This window comes from Pseudochaenichthys georgianus, chromosome 4, assembly GCF_902827115.2.
Source record: "Pseudochaenichthys georgianus chromosome 4, fPseGeo1.2, whole genome shotgun sequence".
Taxonomy (NCBI): Eukaryota; Metazoa; Chordata; class Actinopteri; order Perciformes; family Channichthyidae; genus Pseudochaenichthys; species Pseudochaenichthys georgianus.
Window position 1 is genome coordinate 44,926,245 of NC_047506.1, and position 23,402 is coordinate 44,949,646.

Sequence of the window (23,402 nt, forward strand, 5' to 3'; positions counted from 1 at the left end):
CCCAACACACATAGTCAGGCTCAGTGGCGGCACCAGAGACTTCTTTTGGGTGTGCTGTTGCTTGACGTTTCATAGAGGGTGCTCAAACATTTAGGGTTTCCCATTAATGTACCGGTCGCTACAGTGGAATGTTCTACTGCAACACTCCCCACACGCATATACACAGTGTTCCCGCAACTGTTACAACGAAGGCTCGATAATCAGCTCACGGCATATAGGTGTAAGCAGGGGTCAAGTGCTATTTTTATAGGTGGTGTGTGGACCTCACATAGGGGGGTCCGGGCAAGCTCCCCCGGGAAGATTTATTTTTAAATATTGAAATTAAATGCATTCATCTGGTGCACTTTGAGAGCAAAATGAAGAGACCTATGGATACATCTCTCAACACCCATATGAAACAGAACTGTAAACAGATTTACTTTTTCTTTATGGATATTTTACAAATCACCCTTTTAAACTTTATTCTTGTTTTGCTGTCATATAGTATTTCATAGCTGTTTATTCTCTTATTTTGTTATAACTATAATGATCATATAAATATGTGCCTCGGAAATAATTGTTTACATTAATGGTGACCAAAACGTTTGAGACCCACTGAGATAACACTGAGAGAGTCCTTTAGCTCACTGAGTCTCTCAGTCTGACAGGAGAGGACTCTCCTCCACTTTGTTGTTGAAAAAACTCCTTATATCTGTTAGCTTAGCTCGCTAGCACCAGAAGCTAACAGCAACGATCTCCGGTACCGGTGCGCTCTCTCTCTCGCTCGCGCACACAAAATGGCTCGTTCCACACACACAGAGCCGAGCTTTAATGAAACACAGAGACCCAGACGTAATAGTACTGTACTGCATCATATTATTTTCGAATCAATAATTTTTGAAATTATGATTTTTTTTTTTAATCCTTTTTTTTTTTATATAACCATTTTTTCTCCTGGTCTCTCGCGCCCTCCCTGGCATGCCTCTGCGCCCCCCAGGGGGGGCGTGCCCCACACTTTGAGAACCACTGAGTTACGGGTTGAAAACAGTATTTCCGGTCTCAACGTTTTCATAATGAAACCAATGATCAAATGATTTAACAGTGATATCTGCAGTACTCATCCACTAAAAAACATCAGTTTATCCTAGTTAATTATACGACATTAATTGGTTTAAATTGTGTACAATGCTTTTGTGTTTTTCCCATAGGTTTTTCTCTTTCAATTCTGGGAGACACATTTCAGAGGTTTTGATAGGCTAAAATCACGCCGCAATGCACGTCGGGATATGGCCTTTATGTGTTAAAAAATAAAATAATACTTTATTCCGAGTGTTCTTGCTTTTCTCTTTGAAAGTCATCACATAACGGCATTGTAATACACAGTTCGGCTGCATTAAATATTACATATCTGCCGTAGATATGTATTTATAGAGCCCTGATCAGAAGACCTTTTGACAAACTGGAAGAGATGCCGCCAAAACTGAATATGTGACGTGGACCTTAAATATATCAACAATTAAACAACATTTTCCATTTCTTTTCACACAATACGTCTCCTTGCAGTATCAACACTAATTCGGCTGACTTTTATATTTGATCCAATTAGTAGATAGTCTGTATTTACACCATAACGGTGCACAGCTGATAGAAAGGGACTTTTTTGTAGTTTTTAAAGATATTACTGATTTTCTGAACTACCTTTCCAACTCCTCATGCAGTTGACTGTTATAAACGGTGGCCCTGAGAGGCCAGGGTGCTGCAAATAAAAGAACGCTGCAAATAAAAAAACCGCTGCAAATAAAAAGAAACAGAAACGCCGCGCAAATAAAAACGTTGCGATGCAAATAAAAAAGTCACAACAGAAGTAAATTACCGGGGAATATTATTGCTGATGCACATGAGGTTTTTCATGCGAGAGAAGAAGAAGGCTGGGGGATCTCAAGGAAACATCTCATGGGTAAGTTTATAATGTTAAAGTTACACAGGATGTAGATAATATCTGTCGCTGCCGTATTTATGACTTTAAATGACGTTATTTTGTGTGTGGGAGCAGATTATGTGTGTAGTGTATAATGTGAGTAGAACATAGCTTTGATCAAAACTGCAGAAAGCTATTTTCAAGTTGTTTGCTTGTCTGTGAAAACTGTTTGATTCTGCTCGATTTATCCGTGCAGCTTGAACCGTTTTAAATCTAGACTACCACACACACACACACACACACACACACACACACACACACACACACACACACACACACACACACACACACACACACACACACACACACACACACACACACACACACACACAGTATTCTTGTATGTTTAACTGCCTGAGGCTTGTATTGCCCTGGTCAGTGGGGAATGCCGTGATTAAGACACACTTGCAATTCATGTTGGGATATTCCTTGTATTAAGCCAGCGTTGAAAGTAGTACTGATTAGTCTTTCCAAATGTGTTAGTGTTATTTAAAAACTAGTGCAGTGCCCGTTCGGGGCATGGCCGTTCAGAGCTTGTGCCCGTACTAAGCGGACCGATTGTTTGGCTCCCATAATTGCTGCTTGCAATGTTGTCCGGGGGGCGTACCCGATCGGAGCGCTTAGATTCGTCAAAGATAAAGGTTTAGAAAAATTAATCCCAAAAAATTATAAATGAAGGATGCACATCATCGTGCAATCCGCAAGCCATATCCGAAAGCTTAGGTCGATCTGACACAGTCAGAGAGATATGCGAGCCACGGACACACACACACACACACACACACACACACACACACACACACACACACACACACACACACACACACACACACACACACACACACACACACACACACACACACACACACACACACACACACAGACATTTCTTGCTTTATAGATAGATAGATAGATAGATGTTAATGCAATTGAAGCGCAAAGCAACCTAATGATACTTTATTTGTGTATCATAATGTATTGTCCTTTTTGTGGACAGCAGCAGGCTTCTAAATCAGCCTTTTGCTGTTCATGTGGCAAGGACATCAAATTCCTGTGCAGTTTCTGACAGCTCTGCAGCAGCATCCGACGGTCCTGACCCCTGCTCTCTGTCATGCCGATGTGTTCGCTACAGGTGTGCCCAGTGGCGCCAAGAGGGGGGGGCCATGGCCACCCTGATATATTTGTTGGCCCCCCCACTACACACACCGCCTCGCCAGTCACGTATGCGTAGTAGTTTATCTGATTTAACAACAAATACACAGCCAGCGAGTCGCTTGATTTGAGCTTCCAACGCTCATACTGCAGCCCCTCCCTCTCCCTCTGCTACCATGGTAACACTCTGATACACAGCGCACCACTCTGATACTCGTGTGCATCACTCTGAGATTCGCGCAGCAGGTTGTAGCAAAACGTTTCTTTCTACTGATTTTTCTACTGACTTGACACAAATCCACCAGACTTCTAGAAGGTAAGTCATATACGTTCGTTGCCTGTTAAGCCCCACAACACTTTAGGCTTTAGTGTGTTAGCTTTAGGTAGCAAAAAACGGAGATATGCTTACCTTTAGCTGTTATTCTGATCAAAATGTGTGTTCAATGGCATTAAAACGAGAAAAACGCTGGAAGACCTGGAAAACAGGCTCGGGGCTCAGTAAAGGCTGGCTTGACTTTAGGGCTGCACGATTCTTGCTCAAATGTGAATCACGATTTTCCTCCATAAGAATTGAGATCACGATTCTCACACGATTCTCATCGTTTCAATGAAAATATTTATTGCACTCTTACTCTTAGATGTCACGTGAGTACAATGAATTTAAACAGACAACATTTGTCTCTCTTGTAGTGTTGCACGGTGTACCGATACTTGAAAGGTACCGCGATACCCTGCCGTTAAAAACGGTACGATTCCTCCGTTTCATTAGTATCGGTACTTTAAGAATGACGGGAAAAAGTACTCCCGTGAAAAAGCGCCGTTTTAATAAGAGCCGTGTGTGTTCAGCGCTCTGCTTCCACTCCCTGCACTGCAGCCGTGCCTGCAGTCCCGCTCCTCTCAAGCACGTTCTAAGTCCCTCCCCTCTCTCGTGCACGCGGCCACGCGCTAGCTGCCAGAGCATGTGAGAAAACGAGAAGCATGGCTGCAAGTGGGAGTGCAACTGCCGCTGCGCTTCGGCTTGTTGACAAAAAAGACGCCAGAAGTCTGTGAACGGGCCGTTCAGGTGTTCAGAGCAGAGCTCCCTGTCGGAGCGGAAGAGGGTGATGTGCACTGAAAAGTGTTTCTGTCGCAATATTATCGTTGAGCAAACTTAACTAGTAAACTAGCATCACTATCTGCTAACGTTAGCTTTAGCCTTCGTTTTCTATTAGTTTTTTTCATAGGCTATAAACGGAGGTGGTATAAGTATATATCTTGTACTTGAGTAAAAGTAGAAGTACCCAGGTCTTGTACTTGAGTTAAAGTAGAAGTACCAGAATGTAGGAACAATCCTGCAATCAAAATGTTCCTCAAATAAAAGTACAAAAGTATTATCATCAAAATATAGTTAAAGTAGCGACAGTAAAAGTATAAGTGCTCAGGTCTTGTACTAGAAGCACCAGATTGTAGGAATAGTCTGTTACAGTAAAAGTACTGCATTCAAAATGTTCCTCAACTAAAAGTATTAAAGTAGCGACAGTAAAAGTAGTCATTGTGCAGATTGGTCCATTTCAGAATAATATATATGATATGTTTTATAATGATTGATCATGAAAGTGTTCTCAAAGCTGGTGAAGGTGCAGCTAGTCTGAAGTACTTTGTATAGTGCAGGGTAGCTTGTGGATTTACTCCAGGTGGAACTAAAGTCTAATTTAAGTGTTGATTATATTTCACATCATTCATCCACATCCGTGAAGTAACTAAAGGTATTAATACATGTAGTGGAGTAAAGGTACACCATGTACCTCTGAACTGTAGTGGAGTACAAAGTAGCAAAAGAAACATTGAAATACCTAAATAAAGTACAAGTATCTCAAAATTGTACCCAAGTAGTACTTGAGTTTATGAACTTAGTTACTTTACACCAGTGGCTATAAAGATAGAAAGACTAAGCCTTGCACAGAGGCATGAAAATACATTTTCAAAATGCTCAACAGTGCTGCCAAAATGTTAAACTCACTGCTACACAATTAAAATAAATGCTTTTATATATATTTATATTAGATGTGACTCTTTGGTGTTTCTGTTCTTAGTAACACTGCTGCTTTAGTTGTTCTGACTGCTAAAATCATCTATTATTCCTAATTTTAAAGCCGATATTCCGTGTTTCCCTTTTTTTATCGAAAAAGAATCGGAATCGCAATTCTTGACTTGGTATCGGTATCGAAACCAAAATGTTGGTATCGTGACAACACTACTCTCTTGTAACAAAAACATAACTTTGTCTTTAGTCTGTAGTTGCTGAATACTGAACAAACATTACTACATTCAAAATGTGGAACCTGGAGCCAACTATTGTGGCTTTAAACGGACACCATCAACATCAAAGCGCTGGACTTAAATCCAAGTCTCAGTTTCTTGTAGCAAAAACATAGAGTAACTAAAATGAATTTGACAGCCAACTACTGTGGCTTTAAACAAAGTGCTTGACTTAAACTCAAGTCTCTCTGGTAACAAAACATACAGTAACTAAAATAAAGATATTGCTGCTGCCTGAGTGCTGAACATAAAAAATAGAATTTTTGCAGCTTTATAATAACAAAATGTAAACTTTGCAGTAGCACCTGTCCACAGTGACAGGACACCCTGTACAACAACACCAACCTGTTTGTTACAGGGAGGAATACACTTAAGTTACTCAAAATACCTTTCCACAGTGCTGAATATAAAAACAAAACAGTCACAGCTTTAGAATAATAATATAAAAAAAAGCCTAGCCGGCTAGCACCCAGTTCAACTACTGCACTTAAAGCTTCTTGTACTGAAAAAAACATAAACTTAAACAAAGTGCTAGACTCCACTGAGTAGTAATGTCACTGAATCAAAAGGATTAACTTAAATACTGCAGTCAGTACTGAATATAAAAACGGAACAGAACATAAGGTTACAGCTTCAAAATAAATGTAAATAAAGCCTAGCTGCCTAGCTACTAGCACAGTCCATCTACTTTTTTCGGCACAAGCACAACTTCCCTCTCACTCTCGCCAGAGTCGCCACCAGGATTTTCATTGTCATTGTCCTCGACCTCCTCGTCACTCATTTCTGTGTCACTCATTTCTGTTTTTCCTGTACTACTAGTCACTCTCGTCACTCTTTGCTAATCAGTGCTAATGCTAACGCTTCTGTAAACATACTGCCGGCTCCTGCCCTCACGTGCTGCAGTCAGTGAGGGTCGCCAGCTATACTTATTATAAGCCACATTGGGCTTCTCTTTCTGTAACGTTGCTTGGTAGTAAGTAATAATGGTTGTTGCGATTGTGAGCTTGTCGATAGGTTATTTTCAAATAGCCGACCCGACATATATAGGTTTAAAGTGCTCATGTTCTTTTGCGCTTGTTTTCATAGACCTGGTTGCTTATTCCTTCCGCAAAAACTGGCAACCCTCGTGGCTGCAGCGTGAACACTGCATGCATGAGAGGAGGAGAGACAGACAGAACACTACCATTTGTATGCGATCATGGTACTTTAATGTTACATGTATAGAGTATATTTGCTTTACATCGTTTAAGTATGATTGACATTGCAAGTTGGTATTATTCAGAAGCAAAATAAAAAAATGTAAAGAAATCCCCCCCAAAAAATCAGCTTGACGTCATAGGATCGCCGTAATTTAGAAATGAGATCGCATAGGTGTCTGAATCGAGATCACGATCTTTTTTCGATTAATCGTGCAGCACTACTTGACTTCAGGTATAATTCGTCTGTAAACACACTTTGGCAGCTATCCTAGTTAGCGTTAGTTTAGCTTGCCAAGCTAACGTTAGCTGGGCTGGTGTAATGCACTTAGGATGTTGGACCCAATTGCAGACAGGGAGACAGAGGTAAAGTATTGTAAGATACTTTATTTTTCCATGACTGGCAAAAATGAACAAAAAAGGTAACCACCAAAACTCTAGTCGAGATGACAAAAAACAAAAAATGAATGCGCTCACGCAGTGAGGAATCAAAAACGTGTCATGAGTACCAGGAGCATAGACCTTACCATGACAATAGACAAGACAAACTGACACTGAACACTGGGAGACAGGGGAATTTAAACACAGGGTAACTAGACACAGGTGGGAACAATCAGGGGCGGGGCTGACACTGATGAGCACAGGAGACACACAAGGAGTGACAGGTGAAAACACTCAGGAACTTAGACACACCAGGGAAACTAACGACAGACATGAAACACACAGGGAAAAGAGACCAGACAATATACAGGGAGGAAAACATGACAAGGAGAACGGGGAAAAACACCCACACCTAGAGATAGAAACGTGACATGACATAATAATCTTGACAGAACCCCCTCCTCAAGGGACGGATACTTGACGTCCCTAAACAAAACAAAACAAATCCAAAACGTCCAGCAGGGTGGGTGGAGGGTGTCCGGAGGACGGGCCTTGACTGACAGCCCAGGGCACGGCAGAGGACCAGGAAGGGGTCTTGGGTGGACGGCCCGGGGGTAAGGCACAGACCATGGATGGAGTCTCGGGTGGACGGCCCGGGGGCAAGGCAGAGTTCAAAAAGGGGAACTCGGGCGGACGGCCCGGGGGCAAGGCAGAGTTCGAGGAGTGGGTCTCGGCGGATGGCCCGGGGGCAAGGCAGAGTTCAAAAAGGGGGTCTCGGGCGGACGGCCCGGGGGCAAGGCAGAGCTCGAGGATGGGCGAAGACCACAGCTCTCATGGGACCGGGCAGGAGCCGGTGTTGACCGGACAGGAACCGGTGGGACAGGTGTCGGCAAGATCCCCCACGGAAGAGGACAAGGAGTTGGCAGCACCCCCAGCGAAACAGGTGATGTTGAGGCCTCCAACGAAACAGGACACGGGGCTGGCAGGGCCCCCGGCAGAAGAGTAGTCGGTGGGACCCCCAACGGCACAGGACACAGGGCCGGCAGGACCCCGGCAGAAGAGTAGTCGGTGGGACCCCCAACGGCACAGGACATAGGGTTGGCAGGACCCCCGGCAGAAGAGTAGTCGGCGGGACCTCCAACGACACAGGGTTGGCAGGACTCCCGGCAGAAGAGTAGTCGGCGGGGCTTCCAACGGCACAGGACATAGAGTTGGCAGGACCCCCAGCGGAACCTCCAACGACACGTGAGTAGGGACTTGAGTGGGAACTCGATAGAGGGCTTGAGAGGGAACTCAAGAGGAAACTTGAGAGTTGACTTGAGAGGAATCTTGAGAGGGAACTTGATCGGAGACTCGAGAGGTGACTTGAGAGGAATCTTGAGAGGGAACTTGATCGGAGACTCGAGAGGTGACTTGAGAGGGGGCTCGAGAGGTGACTGGAGAGGGAACTCGATAGGGAACTCGAGAGGAAACTCGAGAGGAGACTCGAGAGGGAACTCGAGAGGAGACTCGAGATGGAACTCGAGAGGGGACTCGGGTAGGAACTTGAGGGGACTCGAAAGGGGACTCGAGAGGAGACTCGAGAGGGGCCTTGAGAGGGGCCTCGAGAGAGGACCTGTAAGGGGACTTGAGAAGAGACTCGAGATGGGACTTGAGAAGTGTCTTGAGAGGGGACTTGAGAAGTGTTTTGAGAGGGGACTCGAGAGGGGACTCGTGAGGGGATTTGAGAGGGGACTCGAGAAGAGACCTGAGAGGGAACTCGAGAGGAGACTTGAGAGGGAACTTGAGAGGAGACTCGAGTAGAGACTCGAAAGGGGACCTGAGAGGAAACTTGAGAGGGGACTTGGGTAGGAACTCGAGAGGGGACTCGAGAGGGAACTGGAGAGGAGACTTGAGAGGGGACTTGAGAGGGAAGTCGAGAGGGGACTTGACATGGGTCTTGAGAAGGAACTTGTGTCGGTCGGTACGCCGACAGGACACAGGGAGCTGGCGTCGGCTGGAGAGCCAGCAGGAGACGAGGTGCTGGAGTCGGCCGGTACGCCAACAGGCCTCAGGGAGCTGGCGTTGGCCGGTACGCCGACAGGACTCGGGGAGCTGGCGTCGGCTGGACAGCCAACAGGAGACGAGGTGCTGGAGTCGGCCGGTACGCCGACAGGACACGGGGAGCTGGCGTCGGCCGGCGAGCCAGTCCTGGAGCCGAAACTGGAGTTGGGACCATGGCTACTGGGGCCGGTACTGAAGCCAGAACCATGGCTGCTGGGGCCATGACTGGGGCTGGGACCATGGCTGTGTGGGCCGGTTCTGTAGCAGGGACCATGGCTGCATGGGCCGGTTCTGTAGCCGGAACCATGGCTGTGGGGACCGGTTCAGGAGTCAGAACCATTGCTGCTGGGCAAGGAACCGGAACACGGATCCATGGCTGTGTGGGATGGTACTGGAGCACAGTACCATGGCTATGTGGGATGGTACTGGAGCACGGAACCATGGCTGCTGGGTCCAGCACTGGAGCCGGAACCATGGCTGTTGGGGGCGGAGCGGAAGCCTGGACCCTGGCTGTGTAAGCCAGGTAATGGAGTATCGACGCAAAGCTGCGTGGGCCGGTACTGGAGCATGGAGGCATGGCTGCTAGCTTGGCTTTGCGACTCCTTCTCTTAGCAGCCGCCTGAAGGCTCCGTGAACCTCCATAAGCCAGACGAGTTCCAGCATACGACTCCTGGACAGAAGCAGGACCTGGGGCAGAAGCATGGGTTGACTTCAGATGGATCCCACCGAGGCATATGGTGCCAGGTTGGGAATTGGGAGACGGGGAGCTAGCATGCCTGGGGCTAGCAGACTGGGAATCCCACACCGGGATCATGGCTGTTGGAGCACGGGCTGGAATCCTGGCCCTGCGTGTCCTAGAGGCTCTTTGGAGACTCCGTGGACCTCCAACAGGACAGTAGTCGGATCCGAGGAAAGGGTTAGATGCGTCGGACCAGTCCTCAGGACAACTTGTGAAAAGCTGTAACCACTCCGGCAACGAACTCCTCAACCAAGGCATTTCGGCCACCTCCATTCGTGCCCTCTCGAGAATAGCCTCTTTGTCCTTTCTAGAAGAAGTTCCTTTCCACTCGGCATGAGAACATTGAAGGGAAAAGTCTAGATCGAACAGATCTAACTCAAAATCTTCCATATCCGCTGGGTCCATATTCTGGTCAGTTCGTTCTGTTAAGATCTCAGGCACTTAGGATGTTGGACCCAATTGCAGACAGGGAGACAGAGGTAAAGTATTGTAAGATACTTTATTTTTCCATGACTGGCAAAAATGAACAAAAAAGGTAACCACCAAAACTCTAGTCGAGATGACAAAAAACAGAGAACAAAAAATTAATGCGCTCATGCAGTGAGGAATCAAAAACTTTTCATGAGTACCAGGAGCATAGACCTTACCATGACAAGACGAACTGACACTGAACACTGGGAGACAGGGGAATTTAAACACAGGGTAACAAGACACAGGTGGGAACAATCAGGGGCGGGGCTGACACTGATGAGCACAGGAGACACACAAGGAGTGACAGGTGAAAACACTCAGGAACTTAGACACACCAGGGAAACTAACGACAGACATGAAAACACAGGGAAAAGAGACCAGACAATATACAGGGAGGAAAACATGACAAGGAGAACGGAAAAACACCCACACCTAGAGATAGAAACGTGACATGACATAATAATCCTGACAGCAGCAGCATAGCGCTAGTGAGGAGATGGCCATACATGCTAGAAAGTACATGTGGAACTCTGTTTTGTAAAAGTGAAACTAAAACCTAAGTACAGTTTTATTAATGTGATTGTGACCTTTTTAGTCATGTAAGTCTTCTACACACTTTAGGTCTGCAGCTACTTCAAAATGAAACGAGAATCCATGCAGTTGTTCCTCTTCTGTGTTCTGAGGTTATGAGCCGACCATTAGTCAAGTTTGTTTTCATAATGTTCTGTATGCTAATTTAAAAAAAGGGTAACCAGTTTGTTTACAAAGTATAAATATACATTTCCAAAACAAATGGAATACAAGCTATATGTATTACTCTCACCACAGTGGCCTAATCTAAAAAAATAGAATGTCTCTTCACCTATTTTCTGTCTCATACTAAAAGGTGGTGTTTTGTATCATTTATAATGTTTTGAATTTGCTATAAAGGTCAATAATATATGGTGTTTTTGTGTTCAATCATAGTAGCCTATGTATTTACCATTTTATACCCCTTGTGTTTTAAAACTTGATTTAATAAAGTCATGTCAATCATCTTTGATCCCAGTGTGACACAAACAGCTTTGTTCTAAAACAAGTTATAACCTAGAGACATAATATAACTGAAGAACATGTTGTGTTGCTGTTGTGTATTGTATGTGTTGAGAATGCTGAACATGTTGTGCCTTACAATAAAGGAACTTATTTAAATTAAGCTGTATTTGTCTTTTTAAAAAGGAAAGAACAACTAGCATATATAAAAACCAAAACAATAAATCACCAACACATGTATACATAACACAAAACAAGGTTCTTTTAAATGTTGTTTGAAGTCAAATGTTAACTATCCGTATTATATTCACTTCAGATGAATAGTATCAGAAAATGTAAAATAAGAAACCAAAGTATAATAGTAGGTGATTCTCTTTGCCATTGTTTTCATCTAGTCTATACTTTTACAGCAATTACATTCTTGGTTTTGGTGGGCCAGCCCAAGATTTTCAGTGGCCCCATTTGGCCACCCCTATGATACATGTCTGGAGGCGCCACTGGGTGTGCCATGTGTGCCTCCTGCTGGTATGAGTCCTCTGCCACGCCTTCAGTTCCTATGTTCTACAAAGTCAGCATTCCCAATGGCAAATACCTGTGCCAACATTTTAAAGCTTCCTTTTTTGGACACTTAAGGTGCCTTCAAAGCCAACATGAACTTTGGCATTAATAATTCCCCAGGCTTTGGGTGCCTTTAAACAATTAAATAACTTGTGGTACAAGTTAATGTTGCCACACACAGTACACAGTCCGTTGTTTTAATGTTGCGGTCTGTCAGACCAAAATGTTGTGACGTAAGAGAGATGTGAGTATTTTTCATGGCAGATTTGTCTTATTTCATATCTAACATGTGAACAACACCACACATTTGTATTGTATTGTTATTGTATTCTCGTTAGGTAGGTAAGGTAGACCATGGTTAAATCAAGAGTTCAGAACATGTGTTAAGATGTTTTACAAATATTTACATAAACAGTAAATAAAGACTGCAAAAGGCACCTTGTCGTGTAAATGTGCCAATTTTGTTTTGGCCATGTTATCATGTTTTACATGGACTTTGTGAAAGAGTAAAGCTGAATGACTCTTCATTAAATGGTTTAAAAGTATTTCATTTTAACGTAAGGACTTGTTTTTATACGTATAGCATATATGTTACACACTCGCTACAAAGATGACACGGCTGTAGCTGGTTCACAAGATTTTATTCTCAGATCCACTGTGAGAACAGAAATAACAGTAGCATATGTGACTGATGCAATGAATGAACGTTATTGTTCATTCATCAATTTGTTATGGGCTGTGTCTGAAATCACTCACTACTCACTATATAGAATTCCCTATAGGGAGTAGGGAGTAGTGAGAGTGATTTCGGACACGCCTTGGTCTTTAAAATGTCACAAAGTGAAGCCTCACAGAGAACAAATTAATCCAGCAAATATTCACATTTTAGAGGCTGGAACCTGCTTATATTCAAAACAAAATTAAAATCAATTGCCAAAATATTAGGTGTATAATTTTCTGACGATCGACCATTCAACTGATAACACGGATGTAACACTAAACATGTTTTACAAAATACATGAATATGCTGTATGTTTATTTAAACAAAGAAAGGTTTCAGTCTAATGACTTATGCAAAGATACAAGCTGAATATTTCACTGGACTTATCTACTCAGAATTGCAGCATTCTAAATAATATTCAACCTACATTGGAAACTTGTACACACAAAAGGTTCTGGGGGTCTGGTGGGGCAATGTGTTCTACACTCCAGACATGTTTGTCATGGAAATGTAATTCTGAACAGCAGCTGTCCAGTTCCCTGGTGGAGCCAACCCACTCCGTCTTTGCAAGTCCACAAAATGCATCTCCAGATTCTCATCACCACACAAATTGTACTGGGATGATGCTTGCATGATGCCATCAAAGTGGTGTAGGGCTTCCCAGGACACTGGAAATCCACACTCCCTTCCGCCAAACCTAAGACCAGTCATAAATTGAACCATAATGAGTCAAGTGATTACAAATGGATCATTTAACCCCCCAAACATGCTAGATAAGCATTATAACTAAAACTCCATTGAGTCAGTTCTTTGTTAATTAAATCCTAAACAAAGAGCTAATCTCAGGTTGACAGCAGCTCTTTCAGTCACATATGGTCATTCTACTCACTTTCTAACACAAGGTACTTTTTGGAATTGAGTAAGATAAATCGACAGAATAGCTTTGGACATTTTCTGATTTAGGTTTTGTGTTGGAATCCATTTTTAGTCGTTTAAGACTTGAAATCATTTTTGAAATAATGAGTTTTCAGACTAAATGAATCACGTTATTTATCAAGTGACAAACTTGTCATATTGAGCTGATACACCAAATGATATGAAGTCAGATATATTTTAAAGTAATATTACCAAACAATTTCAATAGAAACCTTTGAGGCTGGTGGTACATGGCATCAGGTTTGCCTGATGGACACTGAGACAGGCGAACAGGTCGGATGGTGTGGTTGTTCCACAGCTGTCTGTACTCATCGAGGTCTTTTTGTAAGATGCCCAGAAACACATATCGCAGCAGACACTTGTGCTCATGGCTCCCACTGAAGAGGTGCCTCTCTCCAAGGTCACTGAAGAGCTCGATCCAGAACTGAGTCCTAATGGTGGAATTCAAAACTTTTGTATTTCATGAAAAAAAAGACAACATCAAGTAAAAAGTCACAATATTTCTAGAAATGTTGTACATTTCTTGGTGCGCTCCTACATTATTTCATTTGGGAGCACATAAACTCCCTTGGGAAAATGTTAGTGTACAGCTCTAATGTAATTTCACAATTGTTTCTATTTTTTTCATCCAGATAGATTTAAAGTATTTGGGCACCTCTGTACTATACACACACACACACATACATTCTTGGACCTGACCTTAAAAGGCTATACCTTTGCTTTCTGAAGAAAGACCACCAACTCTCGATGCGCTGGTTTGCAGTTGAGGTACCGTACATGTGACTGAGGGCTCCTGCAAAATCATCTGTGTGTAATCGTAATGTGCAGTTAATGGCTGCCATAGTGCCGTTTTCAGTTCCACAGTCAGTGCGAAGGCGGGCTGGAAGTAGTCCAAACTCCGATACACACTGCAGGTAATACTGCACAATGATGCCCGGATCGTTGTTAGTGGCTGCCACTCCTGAGCCACATAACTTTCCTTGAAAAGCCGTCGATGCAGCCACTGGTGGCAATACCAAAGGGTTTAAGTTTATCATATCCATCAGCGTGCCACACTTGGTTTGGTGCTGCTGTGACGTATCCCCTTCGGACAAACCTTCGCCTGGAACGAAGTTGAACACCAGATGGATCCAGTCTGGAAATCATCTGTCTAACATCCTCCCTTTTTACTGTCGGGTGATACTTGTGTTGCAATGTCTGCCACATAGCTCTGTAACCCACCAGCCGACCCGAGCCTCTCAGTTCATGTGCAACAGTTTGGTGTACAGTGCCAATGGGAGTGTAGTCTGTCCTTCTTGTTAAGCCAGCGTTCTGTAGCCTCCTCTTTAAGGTCCTCAGACTAAGAAAAATGTTGTGTCTTTTTTCTAGAAAATCAAGTATCACTTCATCAGCGTGTCCGTCCGTGAAGTACTTGTGGATGAGGCCTGCCTCGATTCCTTCATTAGATTCTGTGACTGAAGGGAAAAGACAACAGTGTCATTAGGAATGAAACTTAATAACAAAAAACGTATTAAGAAAAAAATGAAAATGTATCAGTAATGAGGAAAATACCTGAACTGTTTGATGCATAAGTGTATGTTTTCAGTATGTTCAATGCGTGAACCATTCCAGACATGAGGAGCAGAAAATAAGAGAAATAAACAGGCAAAGGACAACATATTGGGATACTTACATAATTGGTAAAGATAAAAATACATATCAATCTAGAGGTAGCGAACAAAAAGGTACCCTTTTAATGCCTGTATTTGTGCATACACGCATCAGAAGGCTCAGCCCTCAGCACATGAAGGAGCACATCATTGGTCAACTTTGGTATTTCACCTGATTTTTTTACTTCTTGGCATTTTTTTGTATCAGTAGATCTAAATCAGGTTGAAATTGCCATGACTGACAATAATATGTGTATAGCATATATTAAAATGGCAACAAATCATATACAAATAAGACATTATCGCTGTACTGGTGAAATTCTTGACTTTTAAGGAGGAGCTTACCATCTTCGAGAAAGGGAGCCAAACATTCAATGTTGCTGCCACAGGAACCGCAAAACCTCCCAAAACACCCACCAGTCCCACAATATGGACAATACATTGCCTGTGGAAAAGGAGCAATGTGAATGTTATTCATTTGCAATGAATTAACAGCTACTTGGTAAGCTATTGCAGCAGGTAATGTTACCTGCAAACAGCTGACACTAATTTAACAGCAGATATCAGCTGCAATCACTTCATATCTGAACCATGCATCCATCTACAATGTCAAAATACATTAAAAAAAGATTTAAATCCAGTAAACTTCCCAAAGGAAGCACATCTTGGACAGGATAGAGACCCTTCTCTATCTCTAAGCAGGATAAGAGACCCTCATTTATCTTTAGACAGGCACATTTAGATGACATGTTGATGGAGTCAAGATTGACTACAGGATGTTAGTGAAGATCTATACTTGTATGTATTCAATATAGGGCTGGGCAACAATTAAAAGTTTTAATCGCGTTTCCTGCGATTAACGCGCTAATAACGCGTTAATTTGCCCGGCCCTAATTCAGTAAACGTTGTTTCTTCAGAGCATGTTGAGGAGAGGACCCGAGCTCGTCTGTTGAATAAAGGCATATTCAACTTACTTTGTGTGTCTTAGTCCCGGTCGGCTCAGATCCGTTTGTTTAGAAAACAGCTGACGTTAGCAGATAAAAGTAGCTATGTTCTACTAACATTATACACTACACACATAATCTGCGCCCACACACAAAATAACGTCATTTAAAGTCATAAATACGGCAGCGACAGATATTATCTACATCCTGTGTAACTTTAACATTATAAACTTACCCAAGAGATGTTTCCTGGAGATCCCCCAGACTTCTTCTTCTCTCGCATAAAAAAACCGCATGTGCATCAGCAATAATAGTCACCGGTAATTCACTTCCGTTGTGGCTTTTTTATTTGCATCGCGGCGTTTTTATTTGCGCGGCGTTTCTGTTTCTTTTTATTTGCAGCGTTATTTTTATTTGCAGCACCCTGGCCTCTCAGGCCACCGTAGTTACAGGTCTATACAAGTTCATGGTACAATGCATAAGCTTCACATCGAGAGACTGAAACTGTATTTTCCTTTACCGTTCTGTTTTAATTTCACAATAAAGTGAATAGTCATATTATGTTTGATATTATTATGTTTTATTAACTAGACCACTGGTTTTTTAAACCGCACCTCCTAGTGGTTAAAGCACGTTATTGAATTTAGTTGTTGAATAAGTTATATTTGATGAAAACATTTAAATATTAAGAGTAGCCTACATACAAAATAGATATGATAGAAATATAGAATAGAAAATATCAAGAAGATACTGTAGTGATCTCTATACAATAAAACAGTGCAGGACGTCCAAAGATATTAACAGGAGGATGTGCAAAACAGACAAACTGATAAGGCTGAATTGTACTCAGGTGTAACTAAAGTCTGATTTAAGGGTTGTTTATATTTCACATCATTAATCAGAATCTGCAAAGTAACAAAAATAAATGTAGTAGAGTAAAAATACCAGGTTAACCTCTGAATTGTAGTGGAGTAGAACAAAGTAGTATGCTGCTGTAACAAAAACATTTCCCAACTTGGGATTAATAAAGTATCTTATCTTAAGGTGATCGATGGCTACTACCATATTTGCTAAATGTGCATCTGAACCTTGACTTGTGCATGTTTCAGGCTTATCAATTAACAACAGGAGGGGTCACAGACATAAGACCAGCTGTTAAATAAAGCTCTTCTGACCTTAGCTGTCATGTGGGTATATTAATGCTGCCCATTATGGACACAAGCAATTTTCACCCATGTATTAATTATATGTTATCAATCACAGAGCTTGAGGGCTAATCACGGGGTTTGTAAAGCAAGGCGGATGTTGTAGTCCCAAATGATAGCTGGGGATTCTGGGTAGTGTAGTGTCTTCGGAAACTCTGTAGTGTCTAAACTCCGAAAAAACAATTTGTTTCTCCGAATCGAAGGTTAAAAACACAAAAGCATTGTACACAATTTAAACCAATCAATATCGTGTAATTAACAAAGATAAACTGATGTTTTTTAGTGGATGAGTAATGGAGAAGATATCACTGTGTAATCATCTGACAGTGAGGGGAATACTTCCGGTTTTATTATGAAAACTTCGAGACCGGAAATACTGTTTTCACCCACGCTAACTTTACATGGAAGCTGCCACACATACACGTTCTCCTGGCGAGACCTCAAATCATCTTCGTATATCTATCAAACTGTAGATCCTACACATCCACTGGACGTAGATTATAAAAGTACAATATACACTTCTCGCTAGAAATCTAATAAAAAAGTATTTTAATGGCAAACTATTCCACAATTTAGGATTTTCCAGAGAGGGTTATTTGTGAATACACGACCCTCCGGAGCGTTTGCGATCGACAGGAGCATGTTGTTTCTTACACGACCACTAGAGGTGCTACACTTTAAAACGTGACTCTGGGTTGTATTTAGCTGCTGAACAATCGACCTATATGGTCGTTTTTTGTAGGAGGACAGGCTGTTCCCACGCCAATCCTACGCAAGGCTTTATACATGAGGCCCCTGATCTGGACCAAAATAAGACTTTTGGTGGAGGAGCGGGAGATAATCAACGCCAGCGCCCTCTCACAAAACTGAGAAAACGCCCAATTAAGGTGATGAGGTGCAGAAAAATCTGAACCGGCATCAAGGATTTGGGCCCTCACACGAGATATTTGCATTCATATTTTCAATAGTCCATGGATGCATATTAATAGAATGTGTAGGTCCAAACACATTTAAATGTATGCTGATATGAAGAGGCGATATGGCAGCGTGAATATTTTTACATTACAATTATAATATAATATATTCATAATAATAATAATAATAATTCATCTTTCAGACATTTTATGACTCTGTCGTGACATCAGCCATTTTCTATGGTGTGGCCTGCTGGGGCAGCAGCATCTCGGCTGCGACGATACAAATTTAAATTTGGGACACTGCTGGTTATATACCCGGGACAATACAAAGTAGAATTCGGGACAGTTGTGGGACACTGAGGAAAAAAGTTAATTTCGAGCCCTGGTCCCACCCCCTACAGGACATCCTGTCTTCACTGTGCAGCTCCTTCAGCGACAGGCTGCTGCACCCCCGCTGTCTCACGGAGAGATACCGCAGGTTCTTCCTTCCTGCAGCGGTCAGACTATACAACCAGCACAGCCCCTAGTAGACCCCCACACACAGTGTTGTAACTATAACACCCCTTGCTGTTAAATACCAACCAACTATGTGCTATATGTGCAATATATATATATATATATATGCCGTTAATAACGGCAATATATACCTGGCTGCTAAATCCTAAGAACTGTTACAGGATGTGTATTTTGTAAATTGTGTAACTTTTTATTTTTTATTATATGTTGTATTATATATATATATATATATTTGTTTTACTTTAATACTTTTTAACGCATGTAACATATGTAACATATGTAACATTAAGATGTCTGTGGCTCTTTTTCTACTCTAACAATGTAAATGTCCCCTCTGTGGGACTAATAAAGGTATTCTGATTCTGATATTCTGAAATATGCGTGTTTGCAGTAATGTTACACATTTACTCTTTTGAATGATTGAGACAAATATATATGCTTTAACGATGTTTTATTCAGGTCAGTGAAATTCAAGATACACATTATGTTACATATCAGATTTTTACCGTGAGCCCACCCTCGGAAATCAAATGCCCACCCATGGATTTCCGTGTCTGTGAAAAAGGATAAGGTGTATAAACTGGCATAAAATGGAAGAATTAAGTACAAGTAAAACTGTACTGAAGTACCACTGGCATCGGCATGTATAACTGATACATGTGACAGAGACAGAGCGGCCAATACCAGAAACCAGAACAGTCAAATATTTGTTTAATGTTAGCATTTGTCTCAGGGGACTTATAGTTTTGCTCTATCAAAATTGTGACAGACAGTCTCTTTCAGCCTTGTGTGTGAAGGCAGACTAGAAACGTTTCAGGATTATTTCATGTATTTGTGAGTGCAGGAAACACAACAAACAGGTCCGTATCTTAATAAAAAGATACTCACGAATAATATGCTGGATAGACAAAACCAATCATGTTGCAGACAAGGGCGGCACCGTATCCATACATCAGGTAGAGTCCTGTCAGCGAGACGGCACCTTAACAAAAACACACGGAGACAGTGGTCATGTCCAGTGAAATAATGCAGCACAACTCGAAATGTTAAACATTCTTGGGTGGCAAAATACGCAGCTGTAGGGTTCTTTACCTTTGGAAGTTGTAAATTGACTCCTGATGCCTTTAGTTGACTATTATTCATATGATTATATTATAAGAATCTATAAGAGTTACCAATCCGCATTTAAGATGTGCAATCTTGCTCTACACTTCTTAAATCCATGCATCTGAAAGCTGTCAGTTCAATGGTAAACTTTATGGATCATCTAAGCGGCTACAACATGGAGGTAAAACCAAGCTGTTTTATACAGGGTAAATATGAGTAAGGAGTAAATTAGGAGTCACACCTCAAAGCTAGTTAAAGTGGGGATGGCACTTTAGACATCTATGGTAAGTCAACATCTATCAGAGGGTTACAAATATATCAAGGCCGGATGAAGTACTTAAAGGAGGTGAGCTTGGGCTGTCGCTGGCGGCCTTCATGAGAGATTCACTGCCAGTACACAAGTTTGAGTGACTAATGGGTCACTCAAAATGTGCCACCTGAAGACATGCTACCCATTCCTCAACCATGGCATCACCCTCTAAGGTGAGATTGAGAAAGCGGTGAAGAAGGAAAGGACAGCTACAACAACTTACCTGAAATGGACAACTTGATTGACACGTGTGTGCAAAAAGCTGGTATACCAGGTATGTCGAGATGCTTAGTACATACAAGCATGATATGGCATCAAAATCAAGCCACAAAGAAGTAAGGATGAGACCTGTATGTCTTTTTCCTGGACTTAGCCAATGCTTTTGGATCTGAAAATTATCAACAACATCACAGACCAGAGGTCCCATATGAACGCAACACCCAATCCAATGGTGTCGGAGATGCCAGTCAAGAACTTCGGGTGATGTCATAATGCAATACTCAAAGACTCCGACGAGAGCGACCAACTGAGGAGAGACAAGACCATACTCCCTGTGGCAAGTTAAAACTGTGGGGCTTACATTTCTGATTGATCCCCCATCTGATGTGGCCTGTGACACTCTACGGGTTACCCATCACCAAAGTTGAGAAGCTGGAGAAAACAGTCAATTTGTACAATCAAGAAGGGGCTTGGGGGGGCAGCGGGTGTAGGCAGAATGATGCTCAAAGTCAGCCCCACAACCCGAGCAGGGCGAGTGGACAGCATGGGAAAACCTGGAGCAATAGAAACGTACCTGGAGGAATCTTTGGGAGATGGAATTTGGCAGACTTAGCTTCATCATTAGATCCAGCTACGATGTAGGGCTGTGCAATTAATATTATTTTAATCTTGATTACGATTTTGGCTTGCAACGATTACGAAAACAACGTAATCTAAATAAAACGATTATTTTGCTGTGTGCGCTTTCGCCCCTCCCTAAAAGCCCTCTCGTCCAGGTTGTGAGTGACAATAGTTGTGAGAGTTCAGCGCAAGCGAAGTTGGCAGAACAAGAGCAACTCGTGAACAAGAAAGGTAAAACAAATTCTGCTGTTTGGAAATACTTTGGGTTTAAGGAGTCCGACGTGGAACAAAAAAAAGTACAGTGCAGCAGGGGCGGACTGGCTATCTGTGTGTTCTGGAGAATCACAGACGGCCGGCCCGGGCCACTTTTTTTATACGTCATCATTTCAGTTGCGCTGCCAGGCGACAGAGGTCCACAGTTTCCCCGCAGCGAGGCTCCCCCCGCCCCCCTGTTGACAGTTCACGAGCGTGCCCCCTCGACTTCATCCACCACATCACAGTCATCAATTAAGGACGCGCTTTACAGAGCAACGGCCTACTTAACCAGCTCACAAAGACACAAAGATATAACAGATGCCATCACATTCTACATAACTAAAGACATGTGCCCAGTTAGCACGGTTAGCAACCAGGGGTTTAAGCAGTGGCGAGCCGTCAGGGCCCTCTAGGCCTAAGATATTCCAAAATATTATATTTGAAAACATAAAAAAAAATATTTGTTTTGTTATATTTGTCATTAGTTTTACCAACATAATTGATTTAATTGTATATAAAATAACATTTCCAAAGAAATAAATCCTTCGAATCTGCCTGTTCAGTTTCTGTTTGAATGTGAAGGGTTAAATGAAAGAAGCTCGTCTCTGCGAGTTACAGTGAAGATAGGAGCTGAATGGTGGTCCTGCTATAGTAATTCAACGAGAGAGTAATGTCAAATTACGGTACAATTGACCAATCATATCTTCCCTCTAAATGGGTGGGCTTTATTTTCGCGGACTTTATGACAAGTTCCACCCGCTGTGAAGTTTATGCATGTGTATAAAGAGGTGCAGTGACACGTCATAAAACCCGGAAGTAAGCTGCGCATGGGTTCCCTCAACAAAAAAGCAATGGGATTTCTCCATATAATAGGGTTTTGGAAAATAGCTCAAATAAGGTCTGTGGAAAACGAACCTGTTAGATAAATGCACGTTTTGTTCAGCCTGATAATATCCACATGTCTACCCTACTTTTATAATTTTCGAATCATAAATCAAATCGATAGATTTATGATTAGCATTCATGATGGCTCATGTCAGTGATAGTGATGACATCGCTGCGAAATGTTTAACCGAGTCATTTTCAAGATTGAGTTATAATGATAAACTGGAGTGGCAAAGGATCAGCTGCATGACCCGCCATCAAGTGCTTCATCCAAAAGGACAGGAGGATGGACTTTGTGTTTCAGTCATTTTCAATGTGGGTCGCCATGCCGACTTAATTCATGTTTAATTGTTACTTGGCTGTAGGTGCCCTGTCATGATACAGATGTAGCACCTCATTTCGGGCGCCCCTACCGATGTGGGCCCGTGATCGGCACGGGGTGGGCCCTCACTGAAAGGAAACCGATATGTGATACGCCCCCTTGATAAATAAATTAAATGATAATGAAACCAGCTGCAATGGATCATGGATCCACCAGGGGGAGCAGTGATTAAAAAGCTGCCACTGGAACTCATGTGAAATAAACAGCTGATAGATCTCTACAGGTATCTGATATAGCGGACCTTTGTTAAGATCCATATGTCACGGATAGGATCATATTCTGTGCTTAATAAGAGACATGTAATCATTTACAAAACATCACCTATTTTTATTTAACAAAATAATGTTGTTTAATCCATGTTGGCGTACTACAACTACAAAACCATCGGTTTGTTTTTTCATCAGGAAATGCAGACCGGCTCATACAAACAATTTAATCATCATCCTCACGATCATTTAATGCAGTGTTTCTCAAACTTTTTCATACCAAGGACCACTTAACCAATAAAAAAACACTCGCGGACCACCTAACTCCACAAATATCCCAAAACACATCGTTTTTCTAGAACAGATTATAAATCGCCTGAATATGGTACAAACAAGTGGCAACATGTGTGACGAAGGTGTTGCCCTGGGCTTTATCATGCAATAGAAAGTTAAACTTAAGCTCGTTCCATTGCGGAGATATTCCCGCGAGAGTGCGGAAAACTTAAATGTATTTATTTATTTCAAATGTGAAATGTTACCAATATACTCACGGACCACTAGGGGGCGCCTCACGAACCACACTTTGAGAAGCACTGATTTAATGTATCATATGTTCGCCGAATTGACATGAAAGCACTAATAAATGTGGTTTAATCCACGTGAGTTTACAACTGAAAAACAAATTGGTTTGTTTTTATATCA

At 42.3% G+C, this 23,402-nt stretch overlaps 1 protein-coding gene across 3 annotated transcripts in view; it reads right to left on the reverse strand.

Moving 5' to 3' along the window:
* Window positions 1-23,402, reverse strand: part of reep6 (receptor accessory protein 6) — a 92,793-nt gene that overhangs the window by 42,012 nt on the left and 27,379 nt on the right. For all 3 annotated transcript variants that reach the window (XM_034080525.1, XM_034080524.1, XM_034080523.2), the window contains exon 2: window positions 19,604-19,697. In XM_034080525.1, coding sequence (XP_033936416.1) covers window positions 19,604-19,697 — 94 coding nt within the window. The remainder of the gene's footprint in view (window positions 1-19,603; window positions 19,698-23,402) is intronic.